The sequence below is a fragment of the Nansenia antarctica genome, assembly GCF_963989245.1.
Source record: "Nansenia antarctica genome assembly, chromosome: 11".
In the NCBI taxonomy this organism is placed as follows: Eukaryota; Metazoa; Chordata; class Actinopteri; order Argentiniformes; family Microstomatidae; genus Nansenia; species Nansenia antarctica.
The window spans coordinates 16,522,153-16,545,942 of record NC_137681.1 but is presented as its reverse complement, the minus strand read 5'-3'; the positions used below and the strand labels follow the sequence as shown (position 1 = coordinate 16,545,942).

At 41.1% G+C, this 23,790-nt stretch overlaps 2 protein-coding genes across 3 annotated transcripts; one reads left to right on the top strand and one right to left on the bottom strand.

Moving 5' to 3' along the window:
• Positions 1-1,145: 1,145 nt before the first annotated feature.
• kif20bb (kinesin family member 20Bb) lies at positions 1,146-18,185 on the bottom strand (the record flags this gene model as incomplete). The annotated part of the gene is given in 29 exon segments (XM_080542343.1): positions 1,146-1,301; positions 5,207-5,275; positions 5,278-5,310; positions 5,552-5,691; positions 5,803-5,941; positions 6,389-6,454; positions 6,555-6,755; positions 6,962-7,126; positions 7,809-7,915; positions 8,821-8,946; positions 9,059-9,892; positions 10,031-10,184; positions 10,366-10,485; positions 10,641-10,702; positions 10,789-10,993; positions 11,462-11,591; positions 11,677-11,813; positions 11,914-12,204; positions 14,945-15,107; positions 15,203-15,349; positions 15,461-15,532; positions 15,636-15,747; positions 15,877-16,062; positions 16,214-16,263; positions 16,367-16,556; positions 17,134-17,272; positions 17,455-17,553; positions 17,844-17,921; positions 18,090-18,185. Coding segments are annotated over 29 exon segments (4,467 nt in total).
• Positions 18,186-20,039: 1,854 nt separating this feature from the next.
• On the top strand, positions 20,040-23,679 carry rpp30 (ribonuclease P/MRP 30 subunit). 2 transcript variants are annotated; one of them, XM_080541525.1, is made up of 11 exons: positions 20,040-20,152; positions 20,340-20,398; positions 20,537-20,593; positions 20,701-20,766; positions 20,852-20,920; positions 21,002-21,091; positions 22,095-22,211; positions 22,369-22,398; positions 22,547-22,584; positions 22,866-22,945; positions 23,171-23,679. In XM_080541525.1, the coding sequence occupies exons 1-11, from the start codon at positions 20,071-20,073 to the stop codon at positions 23,302-23,304; spliced, it is 822 nt and encodes a 273-aa protein (XP_080397651.1). In that variant the 5' UTR covers positions 20,040-20,070; the 3' UTR covers positions 23,305-23,679. The 2 variants fall into 2 exon arrangements, with proteins under 2 accessions (XP_080397651.1, XP_080397652.1); XM_080541526.1 differs by lacking the exon at positions 20,537-20,593.
• The last annotated feature ends 111 nt before the right edge of the window (positions 23,680-23,790 follow it).

Below are 23,790 nucleotides of genomic sequence, written 5' to 3'. Positions count from 1 at the left end.
GGTCTTTGGGTTTATACACTGGCAACAGGGACAATAGTTGATTGTTTCCAGATTATTCTTATCTTTTGTAGCTCAAGAGATTCCATAAAATAATATACAAAATATTGCAGAGCTGCTCAGCACAGGTCTGAAGCACCTTGCCACCACCTTGCCACAGATCTCATCAGGGCCCAGGCTCTTTCTGCTATGAGTGGGCCTAAACACTTCGCAACAGTGTCAACATCAATGGTCATTCTTTGACGACGTATTCTGCTCCTCAGCCAGTGGCGATTCTAAAGATTTATACATGGGGTGGCAAAGGGGTGGCAAGCAGATATTTTAGTGTGGCCATAATTTGTGGCCATCTTAATATGTGATTAATATATGTATATTTATCATCCCTTATTGCCTGTTCTACATATAGAACTAGTGTGTGCACACCAGTGTGTATTATTTTATTTTTTTGACATTTAGCAGACGCTTTTAATCCAAAGCGATTTACAATTACAAATTACAGGGACATTCCCCCTGGAGTAACTGAGGGCTAAGTGCCTTACTCAAGGGCACACTAGTAGTGGTGTGGTTTCAGGTGGGATTTGAACTCACAACCTTCTGATCACAAGTCCAACTCACTATCCACTAGACCACCACTATGTGGTATGTGTACAGGTTTCTCTCTTATCCAGTAAATTATTACAAAGACATCGGTTTGTGGGAGAAAAAAAACATTTTATTATCTCTTTCATTCAGAGACAATAAACAAGGAACATGAACAATGCGCGACGGAGTGTGGGCGCGCTGAACTTGATCGTCAGAACAAACATAATAAGAATTAGTTGGGGGCCTTAGGGATATTTTTGTGCAAATGTGTGCAAAAGCACCAGATGTAGCTCAGATGTAGCTCAGAGTATGCTCTAATGATTTTGCCAGGGCGCCCGAACCAACGACCACCGGGGTCGCCATGGCGGCCAAATCAATATGGCCGCCCTCTGAAAAAGGTTTCGGCTATAACTTTTGAACCAAATGAACTAGAAATGCAAGCCTGGTGTCTATTATATGTTTTTTTTACTATTAGAAACACATTAGAATGCTTATATTCATGATTGGGTGTGTCTGGACCCCTAATTTGCATAATGCATTTTTTTTTGTTTTGTTTGGCTTTTGGGTCAGGGCGATTGGCAAATGTCAATGTCCTTGCTGTGACGTATTGCGTCGGTCTTGCAGGTGTGATGGGTGCCGCCAAATGCATTGTACTTCTGACATTGACATTCTCGGTTGAAGGTTGGCATCTTCTGTATTAGCTGCACAGGGTTTGAGGAACTCTGGACCATGGAGGACGATATCATTGAACACTCGTAAGGGTTCAGCAACAGATGTTGTGAGACAGTTGGACAGGAAGGAGCCGTCAAATGTGTGGCCTCGTTGTAAGCAGTATACTTGTGTAAAACCAAGGCGGCCCTCATCAACAGAATTGCCTCATCCTGAGCCAATTGTTCCTCTTATAGCCACTTGTTCCTTGTTTGCAATGTAGGTTTCCCTCCCCTTCTGGTGTTCACTCTATTCAGGCAGATAGCTGAGGAGATGCTGCTTGAATGTTGTTGTGTGGGGTTCATAATCAGACACAAACACCTGCGTTCTTTCATAAGGTTCCTGTAGAGTTGCCGTAATAGGAGATTGTGAAGGAGGATCTGAATCCTCAACCAGAGCAACAATTTGTGCAATAGTTAGATGGTCAAAGCAAAGGTTGTCCCCCACTCACTGGTAGATGCTTCCCCTTCTGAAAACCCTGGCCTGGCAGTGTCATGAGATGCTTGCCGTTTTGCTGCATATCGCAACATGAGACAACATTTGGCATGTAGTACACACCTGCTGCGTGCACATCGGAAGCTTGTGTAACTAATCTACCAAGAAGCTAAAGTTGTTGTCTTGACACGACAACTACTACAGTAGCTTCTACAGCGTTTGTGATACATAGCATTATGTGTTTTAAGCGTTGCTGCAATACCTGAACCGTCATTCAACTGATCAATTGTAACATTAACAGAAGAAGGAAGAACATTAGCAATAGCTAAGAAATATTTTTTTCCCTTTCTAGTGATACAAGTCGTTGTATCTTGGGTCTTTGCAATGGTTCATCAGCATCTGATTGGCAGAGACAGCATAGGTCCCAATTAATGGTGCCGCTACTAGAGGTAGAGGCCATATTGTGATGACATAATACATGACTTATGTGAGATTGAGGAAATTGTAGCCTACATGTTGTCGTTGCAGGAAATAGTAGTTGTAGACAGAAGTAAAACAAGACAATACCTTATTTTCAGCATGTCTCCTATCAATTGAAATGATAAGAATGCATATATGACAATGGGCTGTGTTCGTGTAAACAGAAGAAGGCATCAGTCATTGTTATCTTGATAGCTAGCTACTGTAGAATATTACAGGCTGGCTCCACTACCAGCGTTGCGTCACCTCGCCATCGGCGTTGCATTAACTTGACGTTGTACCTCAGCTCATCTGTCTGCTCTGTAAAATCTTGTTCATCAAACCTCAAGTAGAACCAGGGGCGGACTGGGATCAAAAAACAGCCCTGGCATTTGCGACACAACAGCCCTATTTCCAAACCCAACACGCAACACGGATTGTTAACATATAAAGCTTAAGATAACCAGACTGACTAGAATCCAATGTAGACATTTGGAACACATAACACACGCAACTGACACACACTACAATCGCTGATGAATTCAGAGTGCCGACAACAATCCACAGTGACTGACTTAACCTGAACTGTGGCATCGCTATCTTAACCAAAAGGACCTTGAGGTCCAGTTAAGCCTGATAGCTTACGTTAATATAGACTCGGTGTAGCTAAATGAATCTGCTCTGACACGGAATACAATAACGTTAGAAAAAAAAAGCTACAGTTACATGAACCATCACATGTATGAGCCTAAACAATACACCAGCCACAGTGCATATTACATTTAGCTTCACCAAAGCCGAAAAAGAGCACTGCACAGCGACAGTGTAATACATGTGTCTTACCTTCATGTAGTTAGCAGACTACTAAGTAGTTTGTTTTTCTCTACTACAACCCTGTCAATCATTCTCTCCCTCGTCGTCTCCCTCTACCACAAGTTCAATGTTAGTCCTAGTGCTAGTTGAGGAGTGTTGCTGGCACCTGCTTGCTTCGCAAACAGATTTCGTTCTTATATTCTATTCTTCTTCTTCTACTCAAGTTATCTAGCTTTGCGTAGCAACGAGTTGATCATGAGAAAATTCGTTAGGCTCTGGGCATACTCACAGAACTGCACGACCGGCCCGGGCCGATATAAAACGTTTTGGGCCGCGGTCTGCTGAAATAAGTTATTTTCAATGAAAATCACCAGAGACAAAATTACAAATATGTTATTCATTTATTTTTTATATAATACATTCTGAGCGGCCCAGAGTCTCGCGGCCCTCCTGGCATTTGCCAGGCTTGCCCGATGGCCAGTCCGCCACTGAGTAGAGCTCATCAAAACTGTCAGCTAATTGTGTATCAGAGTTGCAACCATCAAGACTAACTGCCTTATTCTCTCTCATCCACATATTTTTTTCATGCCATTCCAGGCAGCTCTTGGGTTATTGTTTCTAAACTGTTTCTATCTTGCTTTTATAATGAATTTTAGCTTTCTTAATTTCAGCCCTCACCTCTTTTCTTATTTCCTTCTCCTTGGTTACATCACCTTTATTAAAAGCAGCTTTCCTTTGACTTATCAGACTTTAACATTGGTTTGAAACCCAGGGTTTATTATTTGGGAAGACTTTCACTTCCTTGGTTGGGATGGGATCACAGTGCTTACAAAACGTAATGTAGCTACCGGTACACACCACGTCAGTTCATTTTATGTCATCTGAGGAGTCCAAGAACACTGACCAGTCTGTGCACTCGAAGCAGCACTGAAGGGTAAGGAACTGTCCTCAGTCCAGACCTTCACCCTTTGCTACACCACCTGCTCACGTGGTAACACAGTCATACGTCGGTAGGAGGTGGACTACGCTATAATAATAATAATAATAATAATAAATTTTATTTATAAAAGCACTTTACATATGAAATCTCAGAAATCTCTATGATCTGATGATCCGAGCAGGGCTTCCACCGACAGATTTATATGCCCCCTTAATAGGACCGTAGCACAAGTCTTAAGTTTTACTATGACGCGTAGGGCATGAGAAATACTGATAAAAACCTGACAATGAGCCCTTTAATTTGTAGTGGTTAAAATCTCCCAATATTAAGTTGGTGGAATCTGGTGAGATAGATTGCAGTTGCTGTGTAACTTTGAATATTACATCAGCAGCTGACACAAATGCCATTTTGAAAAGCCATGTAAAAAAAAAACTAAGTCTATTCTCACTGTTGATTTAAGTACAGAGTTGAGAAACATTTGTATTTTAATGGTAAAAAAAAAAAAAAAGATACATTTACAGATTGTACAGTAAAGAATAACACAAATCAAATACATGTTTTCAAAGACAACAGCAATGACAGAGACAGACGCTGGGGAATGTGACATTAATAGCCCACCTGAGACTCTCCCTAACCGGCTGTGACTGGCGCTCGTCAGAGACGCCCGCGGAGAGAGGGAGCACAGGGTGAGATGAGAGAGGGGGGTTATGGTGAGAGATGGAGAGGGAGGGCAGGGTGAAAGATGAAATGCATTACATAGTCCCATCAAATGACAGCCACCACTGACTGCTGACAGGGAAAATGAATGACTGACATTATACACATGGCCCCCTTAGACAAACAATAACTTTACTGGCTCTGGTTGTTTGTTCAGAACGGTTTCCAACATTTTGTACAGTATTTTCAGGCACAACCATGTATTTTTTCATAAAGTACACATTATTCACAAGAATGAAGTGAATCTATATTTACATAGCTGATTTTCAAATCTAAAAAATTATAATTTTCAAGTAGGTATAAAAATCAAAAAACCTAAACATAGATCTTAAACTTAGTAATTTATCAGACACTACAACTGATCAACTGTAGAAGTGTATGTTGTGAGCTTTTCCACTGCATTGCCTTAACCAAAAAGGTTATGTCAGATCAATGATTTCTTCAATGAGGGAAGGACGCAATTTAAGAGCATCACAACAGCAGTTCTCCCATAAAGACTACCCATCTGTTAGCTGTCAAAAATAACACAGATTTAATCCTGAATGGGGTCTCCACTGTCAGACTCGAGACTGGGGTCATTTCCTTGCTGTTCTCGACCGTAGCTGCCTCTTGATAATTACATGGTCACTTTCTTTCTCATCTTGATCCAGTCCGGCAATCTGTAAAAGATTTCAAGTTTACATCATTCCAATCAGATGAGATTTGACCCTGAATGGGGTGGTTTTCCCAAACACAGATTAAGCCAACAATCGATGGAGATTCATAACTGAATAATTCAGGTGAAGATAGAATCTGGATCCAAGAAACTAGCTTGTATAAACTAGCCATGTTTGATCAATCAGATAACCAATCAGTTTTATTTGAATGTTTTAAGCCATGTCCCCTCCAGTCCCTACTCACCGGATGAGAAAGGATGTCCATAGGGGAGGAGATGTCTGCCTTGTACAGCTTCCTTTTGGTCCTCTTTGCTTTGATGACGGGCACAATGTCTTCCTCTCGTTCAGTAGATCTTCCACTGACCATCCCCATGATCGTCTTGGCTATATCGACAAGACACAACAGACAACAAGACATGGCATTCAGTACTATGACGCAATGCTTTGGTTGAGATAAAGTTGTGTGAAAATCAACAGTGAGGAGGAGATGCTGACCTTTGCTCCCGAGCAGGATTGGAGAACTCTGTAAGAACTCTCCAATCTTCTGGAGAGTTCCGTCCCTTTTGGCTTTCAGGCTTGACGGTGACCTCGGAGGCTTCTCCTGGTCTGCCTTCACACTAAGCACGTTTTGGGACTGTTGGGGTGAGATACAAGGCAGGCTTCATTCCTGCCCTTTGATGCAATACAGATTCAAAAGGTGTGGGGCTTATGTTACAATTTTATTAAAAAGGTGGATTGGCACATCATTTATTTTATTACACTATTAAATTAAATGATACACACACACACCACACCACACTCTCTTGAAGACTATAACTTAGAAATGCCTCATGAACTCAACTGCCCAACCCTATCAGAACCCAAAATGTAATCAACAATGTCAACAAAAACTGTATCGCGTGGTAAAAACAATAATTTTGATCTCATGGATGGTGAGTTATTGCACCCACTCCTTCTAGGAATGAGTGGTTACTCATTTCACCAGCCCCATCCTTCAACTGTATACCAATACCAGTGGCAGAGACACCGCTTTGTGGTTTGAATCCAGATTGCCCCTTAAAGGCACTTAAAGGCTTTTTACCTGCATGTTCACTCTGGGGTTCAATCTCATGCAGTAGTTCCTCTTGTTCTCGCTGTTTGCTTGGTCCTAAGATACAGAAAGACCAGGATTAGAGGGGAACACATGCATGCACACGCATGCACACGCATGCACACTCATGCACACTCATGCACACTCATGCACGCACCTTTTCCATCTCACTGCTCTTCCTCTTCCTAGTTGAGCGGGTAGTTGAGCGGGTGATTTTGACAGTCACCCCTTCATCCTCTCCTGGCTTCCTGATGTTGAGCTTGTTGGGATGTAGAGGAGTAAACATGATCTCCACCTCAGACTTGGGAAAACGGCGCACTTTCACACCATCTGTGGACACCTCCGAGGAGTCCAGCACCTAGACAGACAAACATACCCCCAATTAAACACACACAGTAAAATCCCTGCAGGTACAGATCTACCACAAGAAGGTGATTAAAAACCCCTAAATTGAAAAGAAGGTATATTTATGCTCCAATGTTACATTCAACAACAAACATTCAATGTTGCTCTGCTCAACTCCAAGATGCGAAGCAGCTAAATTATTCTCTGCTCTTTGCTGACCTCTAGTGTTTGAATAGTGGACTGTTCATGGAGCTCCCTGAGCTTTCGGTCCTTCTCTGCATTACTCTCCAGGAGTCTCAGTTTCAGGGCCTCGACCAAAGAGTTCCCCTCTGTGCTCTTCGGGAGATCCTCCACTTTCTCTGAGAGATGTTTTGATGACGGGTCCTGGAAACAGACATGTTAGTCAAACAATGGTTATTCTGAAGACATCTCTTGAAGTGCACCAATATAATTAGCACACATGGGAAGATAACGTGTTAAGCCATGGCTTGAAATGTTCTGGTAAAGATAACCCATCTACAGTAGCCAACATTATTTGGAAAAGTAAAAGGCTTAATAAAGTTGCCGTTCTTCAGATACAGTTGATTACATTTCAGTTTCCAAAGTCACCTGTGACAAAATCCCATGATGCCAGTCCAATCGCCCTTGTGTGCAAACTGAGTCTACAATTGCACTCAGAAATTACAGGAGTACTGCTGATTAATAACCACATTCTTAACTGTGGGAGAGGGAGAGGAAAGACTGGATGATCTCCATTACCATTTCATCTGCATTTAGACATGGTGAGGCTCATCTCTTCAATAGTCTCTTATCGTCCGACCCCGGCCAAACTCTAACGATTGTCCTTCGGGGCCCTTTCATCCTGATCGCCCTCTCTCCCAGCCACTTCTGCCTCTCTACCTCATGCCCCTCATTAGAAAGCTGGGACGTCAACAGGACTCTCTCAATACATGCTGTAAGCACACACCCTCCCATTTCAAACAGAAACCTAGGTGGATGGGATGGGGAGAGGGGACGTTGGGAGGAGAGTGTGAGATCAAAGAGTGTATGTTTCAACGTATCTTACATTCAAGCTCTCTTTGGGGCTCTCACGTTCCTTCTCGTTAGCAACATACGAGGACTTGGCCTCACTCAGGTTATTCTGCAGGCAGGTGTGCTTCAGCTCGATGAGTTCTGAAATACAAAATTGTGAGGTCATTGCGATTTCTATACCATAAAAAGACGCAAGCTTCATTCAGTTGGCATCAATGGAACGAGTGAGTATGACATAGCACTGACGAGGCTTGGGCGGTTTTACATTTATACAGTAAACCAGTTTTTTCTTTGTCAATACAGTCAAATTGCTCGATATAATAAACACCGTAAGTGTTTGTCCAGCACCACTGTCTGTGTAGTTGAAGATTCTATGAAAGTGATGACAATACATTGTTTACAAAAAGTTCTGTCAAATAGATAACCTGTCGTGAGCTGATGGAAGAGCAGAAAGTGTTCTATAAAGAGCTGTTGGAACAACAGGAGAGCAGCTATAACAACTTCCTAACGATAATGACTGAGGCAAACAAGAGACTTCACCGTGTGTGCCTTGCTGAAGCCTGAAAAAGTCAACATGCTTGTTTTTCTGGCAAAAAAACCTACAATAAATAGGCTTGAAGAACAGCCTAACGTTGTAGGACACGCTTTTATGCCCATTTTCATTACTGCCGTTTTTGTTTATTGTTATTACTTGATAAGCCTACTGGATGCTATAGGCTATGCTTTTAATTAAATGTATTTGTACTGGATTTTAGCCCATAGATTTGTTGTTAATCTCATTCCGTCTGGTTGACAGACGCCATTGAATTGATGTCATTTTTACCCGCTGTATTTGCAAGCCTGATATTTGTAGCTTTATAGATGTTGTTAACGTTTGCTATTCTGTTTCTGATGTTGTTCAGAGAATAAAACTGGAACACGCATCACATTTTGGTCATTGTTTGAAAATAATAATGATAGTCATGATACTGTAAACCGCGGTTTAATTTGGGGAACGGTTTAACAGTTTCAAAATTTGATAGGGCCCAACCATAGCACTCACTCACCTTGACTTAAAGTCTCAATCTCTTTCATCCTGTCCTCAAGAACCTTCTCTTGCTCCTCCTGTGTCTTCTCCTGCTCCGTCAGAGCCAGACGCATGCCGTCAATCAGCCTCTCTTTGGCTGAAAGACCTGGATATAAAACAATCATATTGTGCTTTAAATGTTTATATCAACAAGCAAGTTCTATTAAGTTTTACAAGGTGTTGTTTGTGTTCAAAGGGATGTGAATTCATTCTCTTACAAAGGTTCTCTCTGTTAGTTTCCTCCTCTCTCTTTTTGGCCATTTCTCTGCATCTGCTCTCTGCATGGGCCAGTTTGCTTTGAGCCTCCTCTAACCTCTTCTGCAGAGCTCCACACTGGGCCTCTCGCTCAGCCAGCTGTCTCTCCAGCTCAGCGGTCTGCTGACTCTTCTGAACGGACTTCTCCACCAGGGTTTCACACTCTCTCTTCATACCCTCTATGGTATCATGGAAATGAGAGCGCTGCCTTTGAACCGACGACACCTTTACTTCCTCCACTTCCTGTTTCAGTCTCTCAATTTCCTGTGTGGCGGCTTCAATGCTGTGAGATTTTTGGTTGGCTTGGTCCTCGAGCTCCTCCAGGAGTGCTTTGGTTGCTTCTATCTCCTTAGTGAGTTTTGTTGACCTTTCAGTCTGTTTGCCGAGTTCTGTTTGAAGGGTTTTCACCTCAGAAGCTGCCTTCTCTGATGTCTGCTGGAGTTGGAAGATCCCGTTGACCAGCGCTTGGTTGTCTTTTGAGAGTTTGGTCGTCTCTTTCCTCTCCTTCTCCAGCGAGGACGCGGCATCTTCACAGTCATCCATCTGAATCTCCAGTTCTTCATTTAGCTTCTGGACGGACTGTTCGAACGAGTCCCTCTCACGTTTCAGCTCTTCAGCATCCATGTCCTTTTTTTCTATCTTTTCCAGGAAATCTCCTTTGACCGTCTCCAACTTCAGAACCACTGCCTCATGGTCTTCTTTTAATTGTGAGATGGTGAGGTCCTTACGGTCACACTCTGCCTGGAGTCTCTTCACCAACTCTTCGGCTAGAGTGAGATGCTCGTCTTCAAGAGTGCCTAAAGAGAAAAGGAGATAGTTAGATGAACATATATTAAAGTGAATGACACTGATGACCATCAGAACACGAGGACATTTAGGCACTGTTACAAGATGCTGAACACCTTTGATTACCACCCCCCCCACCCCAACTCTACCTCTCTTCAGGGCCGGCTGTTCATCAAGGTCTTCTAGGACATCTGCATGACGTTTTCTGCCCACTCCACCAGCAGTCGGGCCATCATTGCTCATACACTTACAATTCTGTTTCATGCTCAGGATCTCTTCCTTGATGGAGTCCACTAAGGACCTCTGATGACAAGACAACAAAATGGAAGACCAAGATCATGAATAAAATGATCATACATAGGAGACTAGTAGCGCTGTGAACGTTCATGTTATACTGTGTAATGATATTCAAACTGACAGTGATCCATTAAAAGCTTCCACTTGTGACATTGATGGTCTTTTGATCAAGAAGTTGTTGACTTACATCCTTTGTTGCAGCCTCAGCATTCTGATCCATTACAGTCTGAAGCTTGGAGATCATGTCATCCTTCTCTTGGCAGATTACCATCAGTGCCTGAAACTTAAGTGCCTGGGATTCCAAATTCTGCACCAACAAGATATGGACAAATGTTAACTCTCACGAAAAATGTACCGCTCATATAACAAAACACATTAGATCAAACAGACATTCTGGTGGTCCAATAATAAGCATCGGAGCAAGAATGCACGGCTCTCTATCTTTCTATTAAATGGACATACCTCCAATGCTTCCTTTAGCTGTCCATGCAATTGCTGCTTTTCAACTTTCATCTCATCCATTTCTGTAAACAGGTAGAAAACATGTTCTCTCAACCTGGATTTAGCTCAAGTATCTATCTCACATGAACTGAGTACAGGTAAGACATACCGTTGGTTTTGAGGTTCAGTTGCTGTTCTTTGCTTTCAAGGAGCTCCTCTGATAACTGTTCAACTTGCTTCCTTAGACCGGCAATAGTGCCAGGAGACTCGGGTTCTAGCAGACAGGTTTGTGCTGCCTCTGCATCCCTCCTGATTGTAATCAGGTCATTGCGCATGGTATCAATTACTCCCTCAAGAAGCACTATTTTGTCCTCCTGAGGAATAGAACAATATAAATCTAAGGAATGCATTCAAACTCATTTATCTATTCCAACTAGGACAAGTAAGAAGGTTTAGTGGGTGAACGTTTTATACGCTGTGTATGTGCTAACTTGAGATCTACATGGGTCATTCATTAATGCACATAAAAATGTAATGTCTATAATGAGAGATAAGCAGTACTCAAGGGGGATGGTGGATTTTATCATATGGGGACAATTTTAGCATCCCCACAGCGTCAGTGACTTGGTAAAAATGTCATTGCATGGAAAAATGAAATAGCAGTACCGGTAATACCACATTCATTGATAAAATGACATAACAGATGGAAAGGGGGGATGGCAGTTTTAGAAGGGGGATGATTTTGACCGTTTTTATTTCAGCCCCTCAACTCGAGTGCTGGAGATGAGCATACATGAGTTGGCTCACAGATCTCAAATGAGGATTTGTAAGTGAAGAGTTACCTCTGTTTTTTCCTCATCACAGCTCACACTTGCGCAGTCACTAACACTCTTGCCAACAAGATTCTTCAGAATTTCCAATCTCTTGTCCCCTCTGACCTCAACTATCTCTATTTCTTTGACCAGACGCTCACTGGAAAACAAAGAAATTGTTCAGTCTTGATCTGTAGCCAATAGCTAAAAATGCAGTCTATTTTAAAGAAATGCCATCGACTTACTTGTAATCACTTTGCATGTTAGAGAAGAGCTCCATGAACTCGCTGGTAACCTCTGCGCGGATTCGAGACTCAATCAATTTCTCTGCTTCCTCCTTCTGAAGCTTCTCCTGCAGCTCTTCCACCACAGCAAACTGGCTCTATAAGTACATTTCAAAAGCAGTCAAGAAAAGAAGCACATCAACAACATAATGAATACAGCATACAAACATCTTCTAAAAAAAGAAGAAAAAAAAGTACATGATTGAAGTCGTCCTCAATAGCATATGTATCATCCTCTTCTCCTGCTTCCAGGATTGTCTTCTCTGCCATGCTTTCATCAAAACTCCCCTCTTCATCTTCATCTTCATCATTATCATCATCATCATCATCATCATCATCATCTTCTGGTACATCCTCTAGAGTGGTCTCCCAGGCCATGAGTGAGGTCCTTCTGCTCCGGGTCTTGCGGTCAGCGTTGTTTATGATGATGGACATGTCCCTGGTGGACGACCTGGATACCACAGCGGGGACTGGCTTGGTGACCACCACCTAAGGGGTCATAAATGGGACACATTATATGTGTACGATAAATACAAACAGAATTATGGAACCTGTAGTATTAATATATATACACATTCTTTAACAATGCTACAGGACAAAAACATAGGCCTAACAGTACAATAATGTACTCTTCTAATGGGTAACTAGATTAAACTTGTCATTGACCGAGTGCAAGTACAAAGACAACGAAACAGTTCGGCATCTAACCACCAGATTCAATAGAAGTAATAAAGTTTGATGTGTCTTTCGTATTGACGGGTGGAGGCCATGAAGATGTCATGCTTGTGTTAACCATCAACAATCTGGCCCCCTCCTACCTTGCCAACCTAGTCCCCCTCCACACTAGGGCTGCACGATTAATCGATTTTAAATCGAAATCGCGATTTGAGATGGTGCGATTAGCAAATCGCAAAGCCTGCGATTTGGGATACATTATACAGCGCGTCGGATTCAACGTCAATGAACGCACACACCCAACAACACTGCACGTGAAACGCCCAGGTGTGAATCTGTGAAGACGTTTCAGTAGCTAGCAACATTCATGGTGGATAAATGGCTTCAGCAGAGCCAGAAGCAACGATTTAGTCCCGAAGAAGTATTTCGGGTTTAGGATGTGCAACAAAAGCAGGTGTTGCGCACGACCTGTCGTGGAACAATCGCTCCATCCAGAGGCAACACCACAAACCTGTATCAGCACTTGAAAAAGTACCACAGGCAGCTGTATGACGAGTGTACGGTCAGAAACGGAGAGTTAAGTGAAAGTCCCGTAGCCCGGTCTAACGTTAAGCAAACTAGAGTTTTAAGGGCTCTGCACACAGCGTGCGATTTCTGTTGCGCATCAACGTTCCATTTTGAAGTTTGAATGGAAGTCTATGAGAACATCGCATTTACCCACACACGGCCCCGATTTTAATCGCACGGCGAACATTCGATTCCATTCATTTTGAATGGGACAAAGCAGTGCGACAAAACTCGCACGCCGTGTGCTTTGTCCCATTCAAAATGAATGGAATCGAATGTTCGCCGTGCGATTAAAATCGGGGCCGTGTGTGGGTAAATGCGATGTTCTCATAGACTTCCATTCAAACTTCAAAATGGAACGTTGATGCGCAACAGAAATCGCACGCTGTGTGCAGAGCCCTTTAGAGTCGTTTGCGGCTGTTCTCACGAAGGCACCGTGAAATAACCAATTCCATCACGCATTACCTCGCTAAAGACGTGGTGTCTATTAACACTGTGAGCAACGAAGAGTTTAAAAAACTCATCCAAACGCTGGATAAAAGATAATGTGATTCCATCCCGCACGTACGGAGCTGAAAAATGTGGAGTACTATGCAACAACAACCGATCTGCGGTCGAGCCGTGCACTTACATACATTACGACGAGTTGAAGAGCTTTATCTATTTCAATGTTTACAGAAAGGACCTATTCTTTTTTACTGGGCATTTTTATTATGACTTTATTTAACTTGATTTCAGTATGTGCAATATTTAGATGCTGCTCCTGAGCCATAATTAAATAACCTTGTTTGTAGAAAGGTCCTATTTTATTTTCATATTGGAATTGTTCAAAAAAAATTGACACTTGAGAGAAACAAAATGGCAGCTGTTTAAAAAAACCATATATAAATATGTTGTTCCAATTCATATCTTTAAAGTTCTCATCCTTGCATTAGAACAGTTTGATGGCATAAGAGCAGTTAACAGTTTGATGGTATCATGTGGTAATGCTCTCTGAAATTAGTCCATGATAGAAGGTGATAGACAGATTCATCCAATCACCTGCCAAGTATTTTTTGAAAGTACCTGCCCTTTTCCAAACAGCTTCCAATTAAGCTTTCCTAGATGGTTGTGTGAAACAAACCACCTGAGTCAGGTTAGTAATGCTCCATCACATGTTTTAATCTGAAGCTTGATTTTAAAGCAACCCAATGTAAGTTTAGTTCTTTCACTCGTAGCTCGGGATACGACCTTCCTAGCGGGAGATATGGCCACACTTTACAAAAACTTCCTTTGGGTCGCTTTAAAAAAAATAATCGCAAATTAAATCGCAATCGCAATATCTGTCCAAATAATCGCAATTCGATTTTTTCCCCCCAAATCGTGCAGCCCTACTCCACACCCCCTCCCGTTGCCTCAGGTTTGATGACCAAACCACCCTCAAGACCACCAGGACCAAGCTCCGGACCTGGGGTGATAGGGCCTTTTCAGCCGCAGCCACGTCCCTCTGGAACGCCCTCCCCAACCACATCAGACAGGCCAACACCCTCCCAACATTTAAACAGGCCCTCAAAACACACCTCTTCAAGCTCGCCTTCACCAGTTAAACCTCTCCCCCATGTGTCCCCAGCACTACCTTAATTAGGCCAGTATACTTTCTTTTATTTATTTTTTGTTTCTTTTATTATTACTACTCGATCTTTTCAGTTTGTAAAGCGTCTTTGAGTGTCTAGAAAAGCGCTATATAAGTCTAACCTATTATTATTATTAACTTGGAGTTAAAGTCATGTAGCTATGCTAACTAGCTAGCATGCTGGTTATCTATCCTATATTGTTGGGCTTTAAGGTTAAACTGCTATTGCTGTAGCTTGCTGTACTCGTCTTGCAATGCTGTTGTCGAAGTGTGCATTGTTCTTACGATAGGCAAACTGGTGGGGATCCAGTGTGGAAATCACAATATAATGCACAAAAATACATCTTGGCTATTGTTTCAAAAGGCTTGACTGACCTTCTGGGCGACAGCAGAGAACTTGAGGACATTGAGCGTCTCATCGTACATCGAGGCACACTGGTTGATGTTGACGATCATACAGGCTTTCCCCCGACCACAGAAGAAACCCTGGAGGTAGTGGGTCAGCTTACTCTCTCTGAAGGGGACATGCTGTTGGAACCTGGGGGGGGGGGGGAAATCACAATTTACATTTGAAATAAACATTGTGTAGTCAGTGTGAAGAAGTATGTTTTTGTACACAGGTATTGCACTCACTTGGATTGCTGGTTGTGTTTCAAAGAGTTGATGCATTTCCCCAGAATGAGGAGTGAACTGTTGATGTTACCAGCCTCTTTAAGACGGTCTCCTATGTTCTGAGTCTTGTTGCATCTCTCAGACCCAGCCAGATCACACAAAGATAACCTTAAACAAAACACCACAATCACACATTAAAACAAGTGAACTTTGACACATGGAGAAAAAAAATACAAAGAGTAAAAGGGCAACTCTTTTTGTCATTTCGGAGACACTTACTCACTAACATTCTGTACTCTTGGTACACCACCATCTTCAATCCTCAGGATCCTGAGGGAGAATATGCTATGGCTGAAAATAATATGCTTGTGTTAATACTTGGTTGTTTTAGAGGACTCAACATGCATAATATGCCTTTTTTTTTATGTTTGATCTGAAACCGCTATTAACATACCTTCTGCTGGAGAGATTGTTGAGCTTGGTGGAGGAGAAACTCTGGTTTTTCTTCCCAATCTTCATGACTTTGTACGCCTCTGCTGAACTGTTCACTTGAACCCACTTAAGATCTACAAAATAAACAATTTCATTAAATAAACTTTCTTCATTCCCACGGGAGAAATATTGGTGAATATCATTGTTCTATATCAAGTCAAATCTAAGAACATGTAGTACATTTCATCAAAGTGGTAGCCAACCTTTGATAAAGCTGTTGGCTTTGACATCTTGTGATAGCCGAAGGGTAGTTCTTCTACGGGGGCCGGTTGGAATGGGTTCAAGTAGGTCATGGATGTTCTCATTATAGATTTCACAGAAGGACACCCATACAGAGTATTTTGTATTTTGAGAGAAACTGTCATTCAAGGAACTGTCATTCAAGGAACCTGCCAATAAAACAACACATTGTCAAGAAATGTCACATGGCTCCAATACTCCAATACTCATGTTTACTAATGTCTGTTTCTGTTGTATGGATCAAATCCATTGAGAATCAACAAACACACATTTCATCTTATTTTAAAAATAGTCTTTTACCCTCAAGTATGGTTGACCTGCAAGTGGAACTCAGCATGCTGCTCAGCATGCTGCTCTTCTGAGAATCACTCTAAAAGACAGAGCAAGATACTTATTACATAACTGTGGGAATGCAAAGCAGGGGGAGTTGTGTGAATGGTGGTATTGTAAAACCTAACCTCCTTTAACAGTCTCATGATATTTCTCTTGTTGGTAGTGTCTTCATCCTGCTGGTCCTTCGTGAGCCTGATGAAATCCCTGCAACGATGCGGTTTGATGTTGTTTTGCATGTAGATACGGCCTTCAATGCTGTTAAAGATCATGTTCAAAGACCTTGGCAGAATTCCAACATCAGTCTCAGGACCTGACCATAGTAAATAGAAGAGTTAAAGGTCATAAAGCTATGAGTGTCTTACAAGAAGCTTTCATACAATAGTTTGATTATGACTCTCTGATATGAGATGGGAGGGGTTGAAGGGCACATCTCAACCATAAAAGTGTGTATAAAGCACAACATACTTCTGACAGTTTGTGAGCAGAGAGCTTTTGTTTGGTTAACACTATTTGACAGCCAAGTATTACTTTTTTTTTTTTTTTTAAGTAAAAGAACCATTATCAGACTTACACTTGCTTTTAGATTCACTGTCTGAAGTACAACTAGGTGCCATACATTTCCAGGGTACTTACCAATGGTGCTGAATGGATTGAGGCAAGTACAAGAAATACATTTAACATAGTTGCCACTGTTTCTTAATAGCCAGGTAGATACCAGCTGAAACAGGGCTGTAAAATAAAGGGCACCAAACTTTACCCAGGTATTTGCATCTATAATTTATATAGCTTGTTGTAAGTCGCTTTGGATAAAGCGACTTAAAGTTAATGACTTGAAGCTAATGTCTGAAATGTAAATCTTATGAAAAATGGAAACATATGATTCTAACCGAGGAAAGTGAATGTTTTCCCAGCATTGGTAACTCCGTACGTGAAGACAAGAGAATTGCTTCCTTCCAGAACATCTTTGACAAGACGTTTCATTGATCCTTCAAACAACTGCGCCTGTGTAGTGTCTGGGCCATACACCTACACACATAAGGCATAAGTAAAAGAAGTGTACAGCACACAATTCATATTCATTCAATAACATAAGCATGAGATCAAATGTGAAATCAAATGAAACATTATTTTAAAGGCTCATTTCATACTAGATGCAATACAATGTGCTTCACAGGGAAAAACTAATAAAAACAGAGAAAATATGACACCTGAGTGAACTGAAATTCAGTGACAGGTCTCTCACTGAATCGTGCCGATAGAGGGGGCCTGAGCGAGACTGTGTCTGGAGTCTCCGTGGAAACACATTCCTGCAATCAAACGGGCAGTATGAGAGCATGTCAACCACTGTATCATTATCAGGGACTGGCCACTGACATTCCTGTTTATAGTAAGAGTGGGATGATCATCAAAAAGTTGTCCTGTTAGCAATGTTTTGTCCTCTGTGGTGGATATGGTAGCTGTTGTTCTGAATCATATAAAAGTACTTAAAGACATGGGGGTCCAGGGAGTGAGATTAGGAAGCAGTGTCACCTTTTTTGCAATTCAATTATTATGTTATACAAGAAGTGACAACATAATACAGAAACAAATAAGTCACCTGAGATTCACCACTCTCCTTCTCTGCGGAGGTAAACGGACGTATCCTGAGGAAGACCCGCAAGTGCTCCTTCCCGTCCTGAGAGTGTTATGGAAACATATCGTTTTACTTTGGAAACTATAACAATAGTTGTGCATGTGTTCATAGCAACATAACACGACGAGCAGGCAGACTGTAACCCGAGAACAGACAAGTCGCTTATGGAGGCAGACAAGACGTTATAATGAGTATTTCACAAAGTCAGACCTGTTGAGCATCGAAGTCAGCAAACAAATTCTTCATGACATCGCCAACGGGAAAAGGTGCCTCTCTCTCAGGCTTCTCGTTTAAGCACGAATCCATCATCCTGGAAAGATAGACAACAGATCAGACACCATTCATCATGGACATGCTAGTTGGTTAACTACATAAGCTAGCGCTAGCACTAGCTCTCTCTAGCTAAGAAGTCAACTGTGTTCATCATTCATCAATATCAATCGTAAATATTACAAATACTTCGCTTGCATTTGCTATCGAACATCAACATAAACGTGTATATACGGTACCAGATACCTCTGTAGTTATCTGTGTTGAATGATCCACAGTTTTAAAACATAATAAACATGATGTCCCTGTTGTTGCCTCAACTACCGCGGTCTTATTTTCAAATTCGACCAATCCGAGCCTTCTACTTCTTCTTCTTCTTCTGTTGGATGTAGCGGCAGCTTGTATCCTTAACGTTGCACTACTGCCATCTTCTGGATTTAGCCAATTCCTACATCGTCCAGTTTGTCAAAGACAAGTGATTGTTTGATCTTCCATTGTGAATTCCCCCCTCCCTTGAAGCCCGGAACACCTATTTACAGTTGAATGAGCATGCATGGTGGACTTCTTGACTGTTGTCTCAGATGTCCTATTTTTTAGATGGTATTTAAGGACATGGTCAAAATGTTTTGTTTTGGGTTAGACCTGTTATGTGAAGGGCACCATTCTCCTGTGTGTTCTTGACACATGTAGCGTTAGACTTATGGTTAAACTTCCATTAGTTTACTACAGTTTGTTTATTTGAAACTGTTAAATTTGTTGATACTCTATTCTTTTTTCCCCTATGTGCATTCATAATTTAATTTTGGAATTCATATCTTTGTTTTTCTAGGGTCTCTACATTTTCTAGGGTCTCTGCATATCTTTGCATTGGAATCAATTACACACTGTGTGTATCAGGTTGTCATTACAAACTGAGCAAATGGAGAGGAACAAAACTGCTCAGGAATATGACCCTGAAGCCTGGGGAGATTTACAAAAATCTACAAAATGGAATGGTGGAGAGGAAAAAGCACAGTCCATGGGACAACATCATCTCAGTCACTCTACAAAATTGGTCTAAAACCAAGTGGCCAAAAAGAATCCCATCTCATATCCATAAATTCAATTGATACAGCAAAGAAAGTGTCTGGAAATATGTTTATTTGGTTTTACTACAAAGCATTAAGTTTAGTGCAAATCCAGCACATGCAATGCAGTTTCCGCATCTCTCGTGTGAAGAATACTGGTAGCTACATCATGTTAGGGGTATTACTGGCAGGGACTGGGGAGTTTGTCAGGATCAAGAGACTTTTGGGGGGGGGAGGGAGGGGGGGTTAAATTTGCTGAGTTGTTAGTGACATCTACACAGTGTCTAATTGATTCCTATGCAAATCAATTACCCTATAAAAATAAAGTTATTAATTCCAAAATTACATAAACTATTATCCTTGCATTAACATGCATTAGCAAAAACGTTTGACCGGTAGTGTATGTTCTTCTCATGACAGAAACACAAAAGACTGCTGCCTGGGGTTAATACACACTGAGAAGAAAGAGTGGAGGAGTAAGAGGAGGTCCCAGCATCAAAGAGAGCTAAAATTGAGACTCCTTAATTTGATATTGTATTGATTTTGTGTGTGTAAATACCTTTGAATGGATATTCTCTTTATTTTCCCCTTTGTTACTGATAACTGGTCAGGTCATGGCTTTTAAGGATTGTGGATGTGAATTCCAGCAAATATTCACAAAGCAAGCTGTGTTGAATGATCCACAATTAATTATTTTAAAAATGTGTGCACGCCGCCGTCTCATTTCCAAACTGGACCAATCAGAGGCACACAAAAACCAGAAGCGGAAACGTCTTATTATACAAACTACATTCCCCATAAGGCACTTCGAAGCATGCTTTCACGTGGTCAAGTAAAGTTGTACACATGGAAACATGGCTGTGTTCATGGACTTGAACATTAGCTTTACAGCTGACAAGAAAAGACTTCAGAGTATTATTGAAACAGCAGCTCACCGTAACTATACATTTATCTACGCATGTTTCTTTATCAGATTAGCAAACTGTAGTTTAGCTATTTGGTGGAATTGATCATGCTCCTCCTACTGTTGCAACTTGTGGAGGTAGCTAGCCACAGCTAGCTGTACTGTGTGTCTTGTTTGAACTGCTATCATATCTAATCCAGGGATGTTTTCATGTTTCAGTTGGATACTCCACAATTGCCATCAATTATGTGGTCGATTTACAACAAAACAAGAAACAAGTACGTTGCTGAATGTCTCCCGTGCCACTTATATTCAATCAGAGAATGTATACAGGAGATGACCTGTGCTTCAATTCATGTTGACTGATATTTATGTATTAACGTGTCTTTTCACCTTGTTCTTGCTTTTGTTTAAAGGTAATTGCCAAACCAAAATGTGTCTCTGAGCTGTTTGACACACTTCCAATAATTCAGGTAGTATGTTGTAATAATAATGATGATGATGATGATGAGGAGGAGTAATATTTTATCACCACCTTATCTATGCTCTGGGATTACTTTGTTCCTCTCCTTTTTGACAGGGTAAATCCAGACCAATCAAAGTGTTGAACCGGCTGACCGTGGTGGCGTCGGATGCATCCCACTTTGTGAGTCCATAGACGTTAGAACACTTGCTGACAATATTCATATTGCAAATAGTTTTTTATATGACGGTTATTTCTGTTTCCCCAGAGGCCAACTGCAGAGTACAAAGCCTATGACATAGTGGCTGTCTACCCTAAAACAGAGAAGTTGTTTCATGTAAGCACTAGTTACATATAATGTAATGTAATGTTTATGTGGCTTATGCTTATGTTGAGTCTTAACCACTTGTTTCAATAGGCAGCCTGTATGACGTTTGACGTTGACATCATCTGTGTAGCAGTGACAGAGAAACAACCCTTCTTTTTCAAGAGATCTCCAGTCAACGGGGTATGTTGGAAACGTCTCTATATTTATGTATTTGCATCATATATTTTAAATCTGGATTCTAATCATTGTGGTCTTTTCAATAATGGTCCAATCATTATTATCAACTTACCGGGGACCGTTATGACACTCACCATTGCATACTTTATGACAAGGTTGGCTGGCCCTCTCTTTCTCTGAGGCGCAGTTACCACTGGAACTTGTTCGTTTTCAAGGCCATCTGTGGCAAGCTTCCTCCTTATATCTCATCTTTATTGGACTGGAGTCTTGGTACTTATGTGACCAGATCTAATAGTTGGCTTTCTTTTCGGGTTCCGTATGCGCGTTCAGACCTGGGTAAAACAGCCTTTTTTATTGTTGCCCCTAATACATGGAACACTCTGCAGCAAACTCTCCGGTTAGAGGTCCTCCCCTCTGCCTCTACCTTTAAACTCTTGGTGCAAAAACTGTATTCTACCGATTGCAATTGTTTTTCTTTTTTTTTTCTTTCTTTTTTTCCTTTTAATCCTGTCTTGCTCACTGTTTGTTTGCCCTTGCTCACTGTTCTATTGTACACTCGGCGTCACTGTAAATGAGGGTGACCTCAGTGCCTATCGAGTTTTAAATACAGGTTTGAAATGAAATGAAATGAAATCACTAATAATGGCAGAATCACTCCCTATTTTCCACTGTAGACTGAAGACCCATCTCTTCAGGCTACACCTTAACTGTCTCTCCTGAGACATCTACTTTCCGTCTACCCCCCTGTACATTTTCTCTTCTGTTCAAAAAACAAAAAGCACTATGACTGCCAATGGCCCCTGGCCTGAGCATAGATTACTTTTTCCTGCTATGACTGGTGGATAGATGATTCACTTACTTAATCAAATGTATTTGTTGCAAGTCGCTTTAGATAAAGGCATCTGCTAAATGCCAAAAATGTAAAAATATAATTTAATGTAAATGATCCATGATTTGAATGTGATAACGACTACTAGAAAGATGATGTCATATGTGTTTGTTTTAGGCAATTGAAAGACATGTGTTCTTTGAGATAAGTTACACCCCTGCCATTAGAGATTCCACCATGAGAAGATACACCATTGCAAATGGCATCAGTCTCATGGAGATATGCAAAGGAAAAGTAAGTCAGCCCGTCGTATTTAAAATCAAGTCAAATTCCACATTCATCGCCTACAACCATAATTGACATAGTGAAATGCTTTGGGATCTTGTTTTTTCTATTTCTATGATCTAGGCCTACTATTTTCACACTTGCATGCATGTTTTATTTCAAACAGAATGTAATTGTATCCAGTGGAGCAGAGAAGGTAAGATAGAGAACAATATATATCTTAACCACTTTGAATCCAGTTATCATTGGATTCAGTGCATCAGTGAGTATGATAACATCATTTCCTGCTAATGCAAGGATCCTGCTAATGCAAGTGGCTTGTACTTCTTTCCTGATGCATTCAGCCCCTTGATTTGAGAGGACCCTATGACATCGCCAACTTGTATCCTTACCTGGTGCATTAGGCTACTATTTAAAACGCGGCTTGTGTTCTTGTGTTGTGGAATAATATTAGGCTATGTACAATGGGGGGGGAAACGCAGTAATTAGCCTACTAGTAACAACATTGTTCTTATTCCAGTCCCTAGTGTAATACCAACCCACTCAACTTCTATGCTATTACAATGTAATAGCGATGTAACATGATGAGAGTAGCCTTACTACTCAGGGTTATGAGCAACTTTATGTAAAGTGTTACCCACTGTTATCCTGAGTGAAGTCCAGAGGCCTGCTGTTTGGCCTTTCTGAAGGAGACGCCAAAGCTGCCATCTCTACCAACTGTCGATCTGTCCATCTACATGGAGGTAAATTACCTGCCTAGAGTGTCTACGTACTGTACTGCATAGTTAAGAACATTAAATGGTCAGTTGCTCAATAAGTTGTGTCCAAGGGACAAAAAAAGAGCAGCTAAGTACCCCTGGAATGTGAATGTTATTCATTGTAATGATTGTCATTGAAGTACATGTACATTCTCAAAGCAGTATTTATGACACAAGAAGAGTAATTTATGTAATGTGTTGTTATGACAGAAACAAGAAAGACTGCCTTGGGTGTAATACACACTATGAAGAAAGAGCAGCCACCGACTCGAAGAGTAGAGGAGAAAGAGGATGCTCTCTTTGATGTCCCAGCATCAAAGAGAGCTAAAATTGAGACTCCCTGATTTGATATCTATTGTAGAGAGTGATTTGTTTGAATTATATGTAGTTTAAGAGATTGCATTCTTTTTTGTGTGTAAATTCCTTTTAATGGATATCCAATTTATTTTCCGCTTTGTTTTGAGAGATGTAATGGATGTAAAGCAAACATTCATGAAGCAAGAACATTGCTGTTTATTTCATTAAATAATTGTATCATTTTAAAAATCTCAAGCAAAATGTACAGATAAACATGTAGAAAAATTACAATTAAACTTCAAGTCAGGCAAGCATTTTCGCAAATGTCACAGATGGCTCTCTTCACTAGCACAAACCAGTCCAACAAGACACCAATTGACTGTTTTCAGAACAGTATCATCTTTTGTGACTTTTTTTTTTAACGTCAAGGATAAATTAAATGCAGTGTATTGAAATGCATGTTACAGGTATTACTTACAATTAAACTGCAATTTTGTATTAAACGGATGTACTATATACTACAGCCTTGCTAA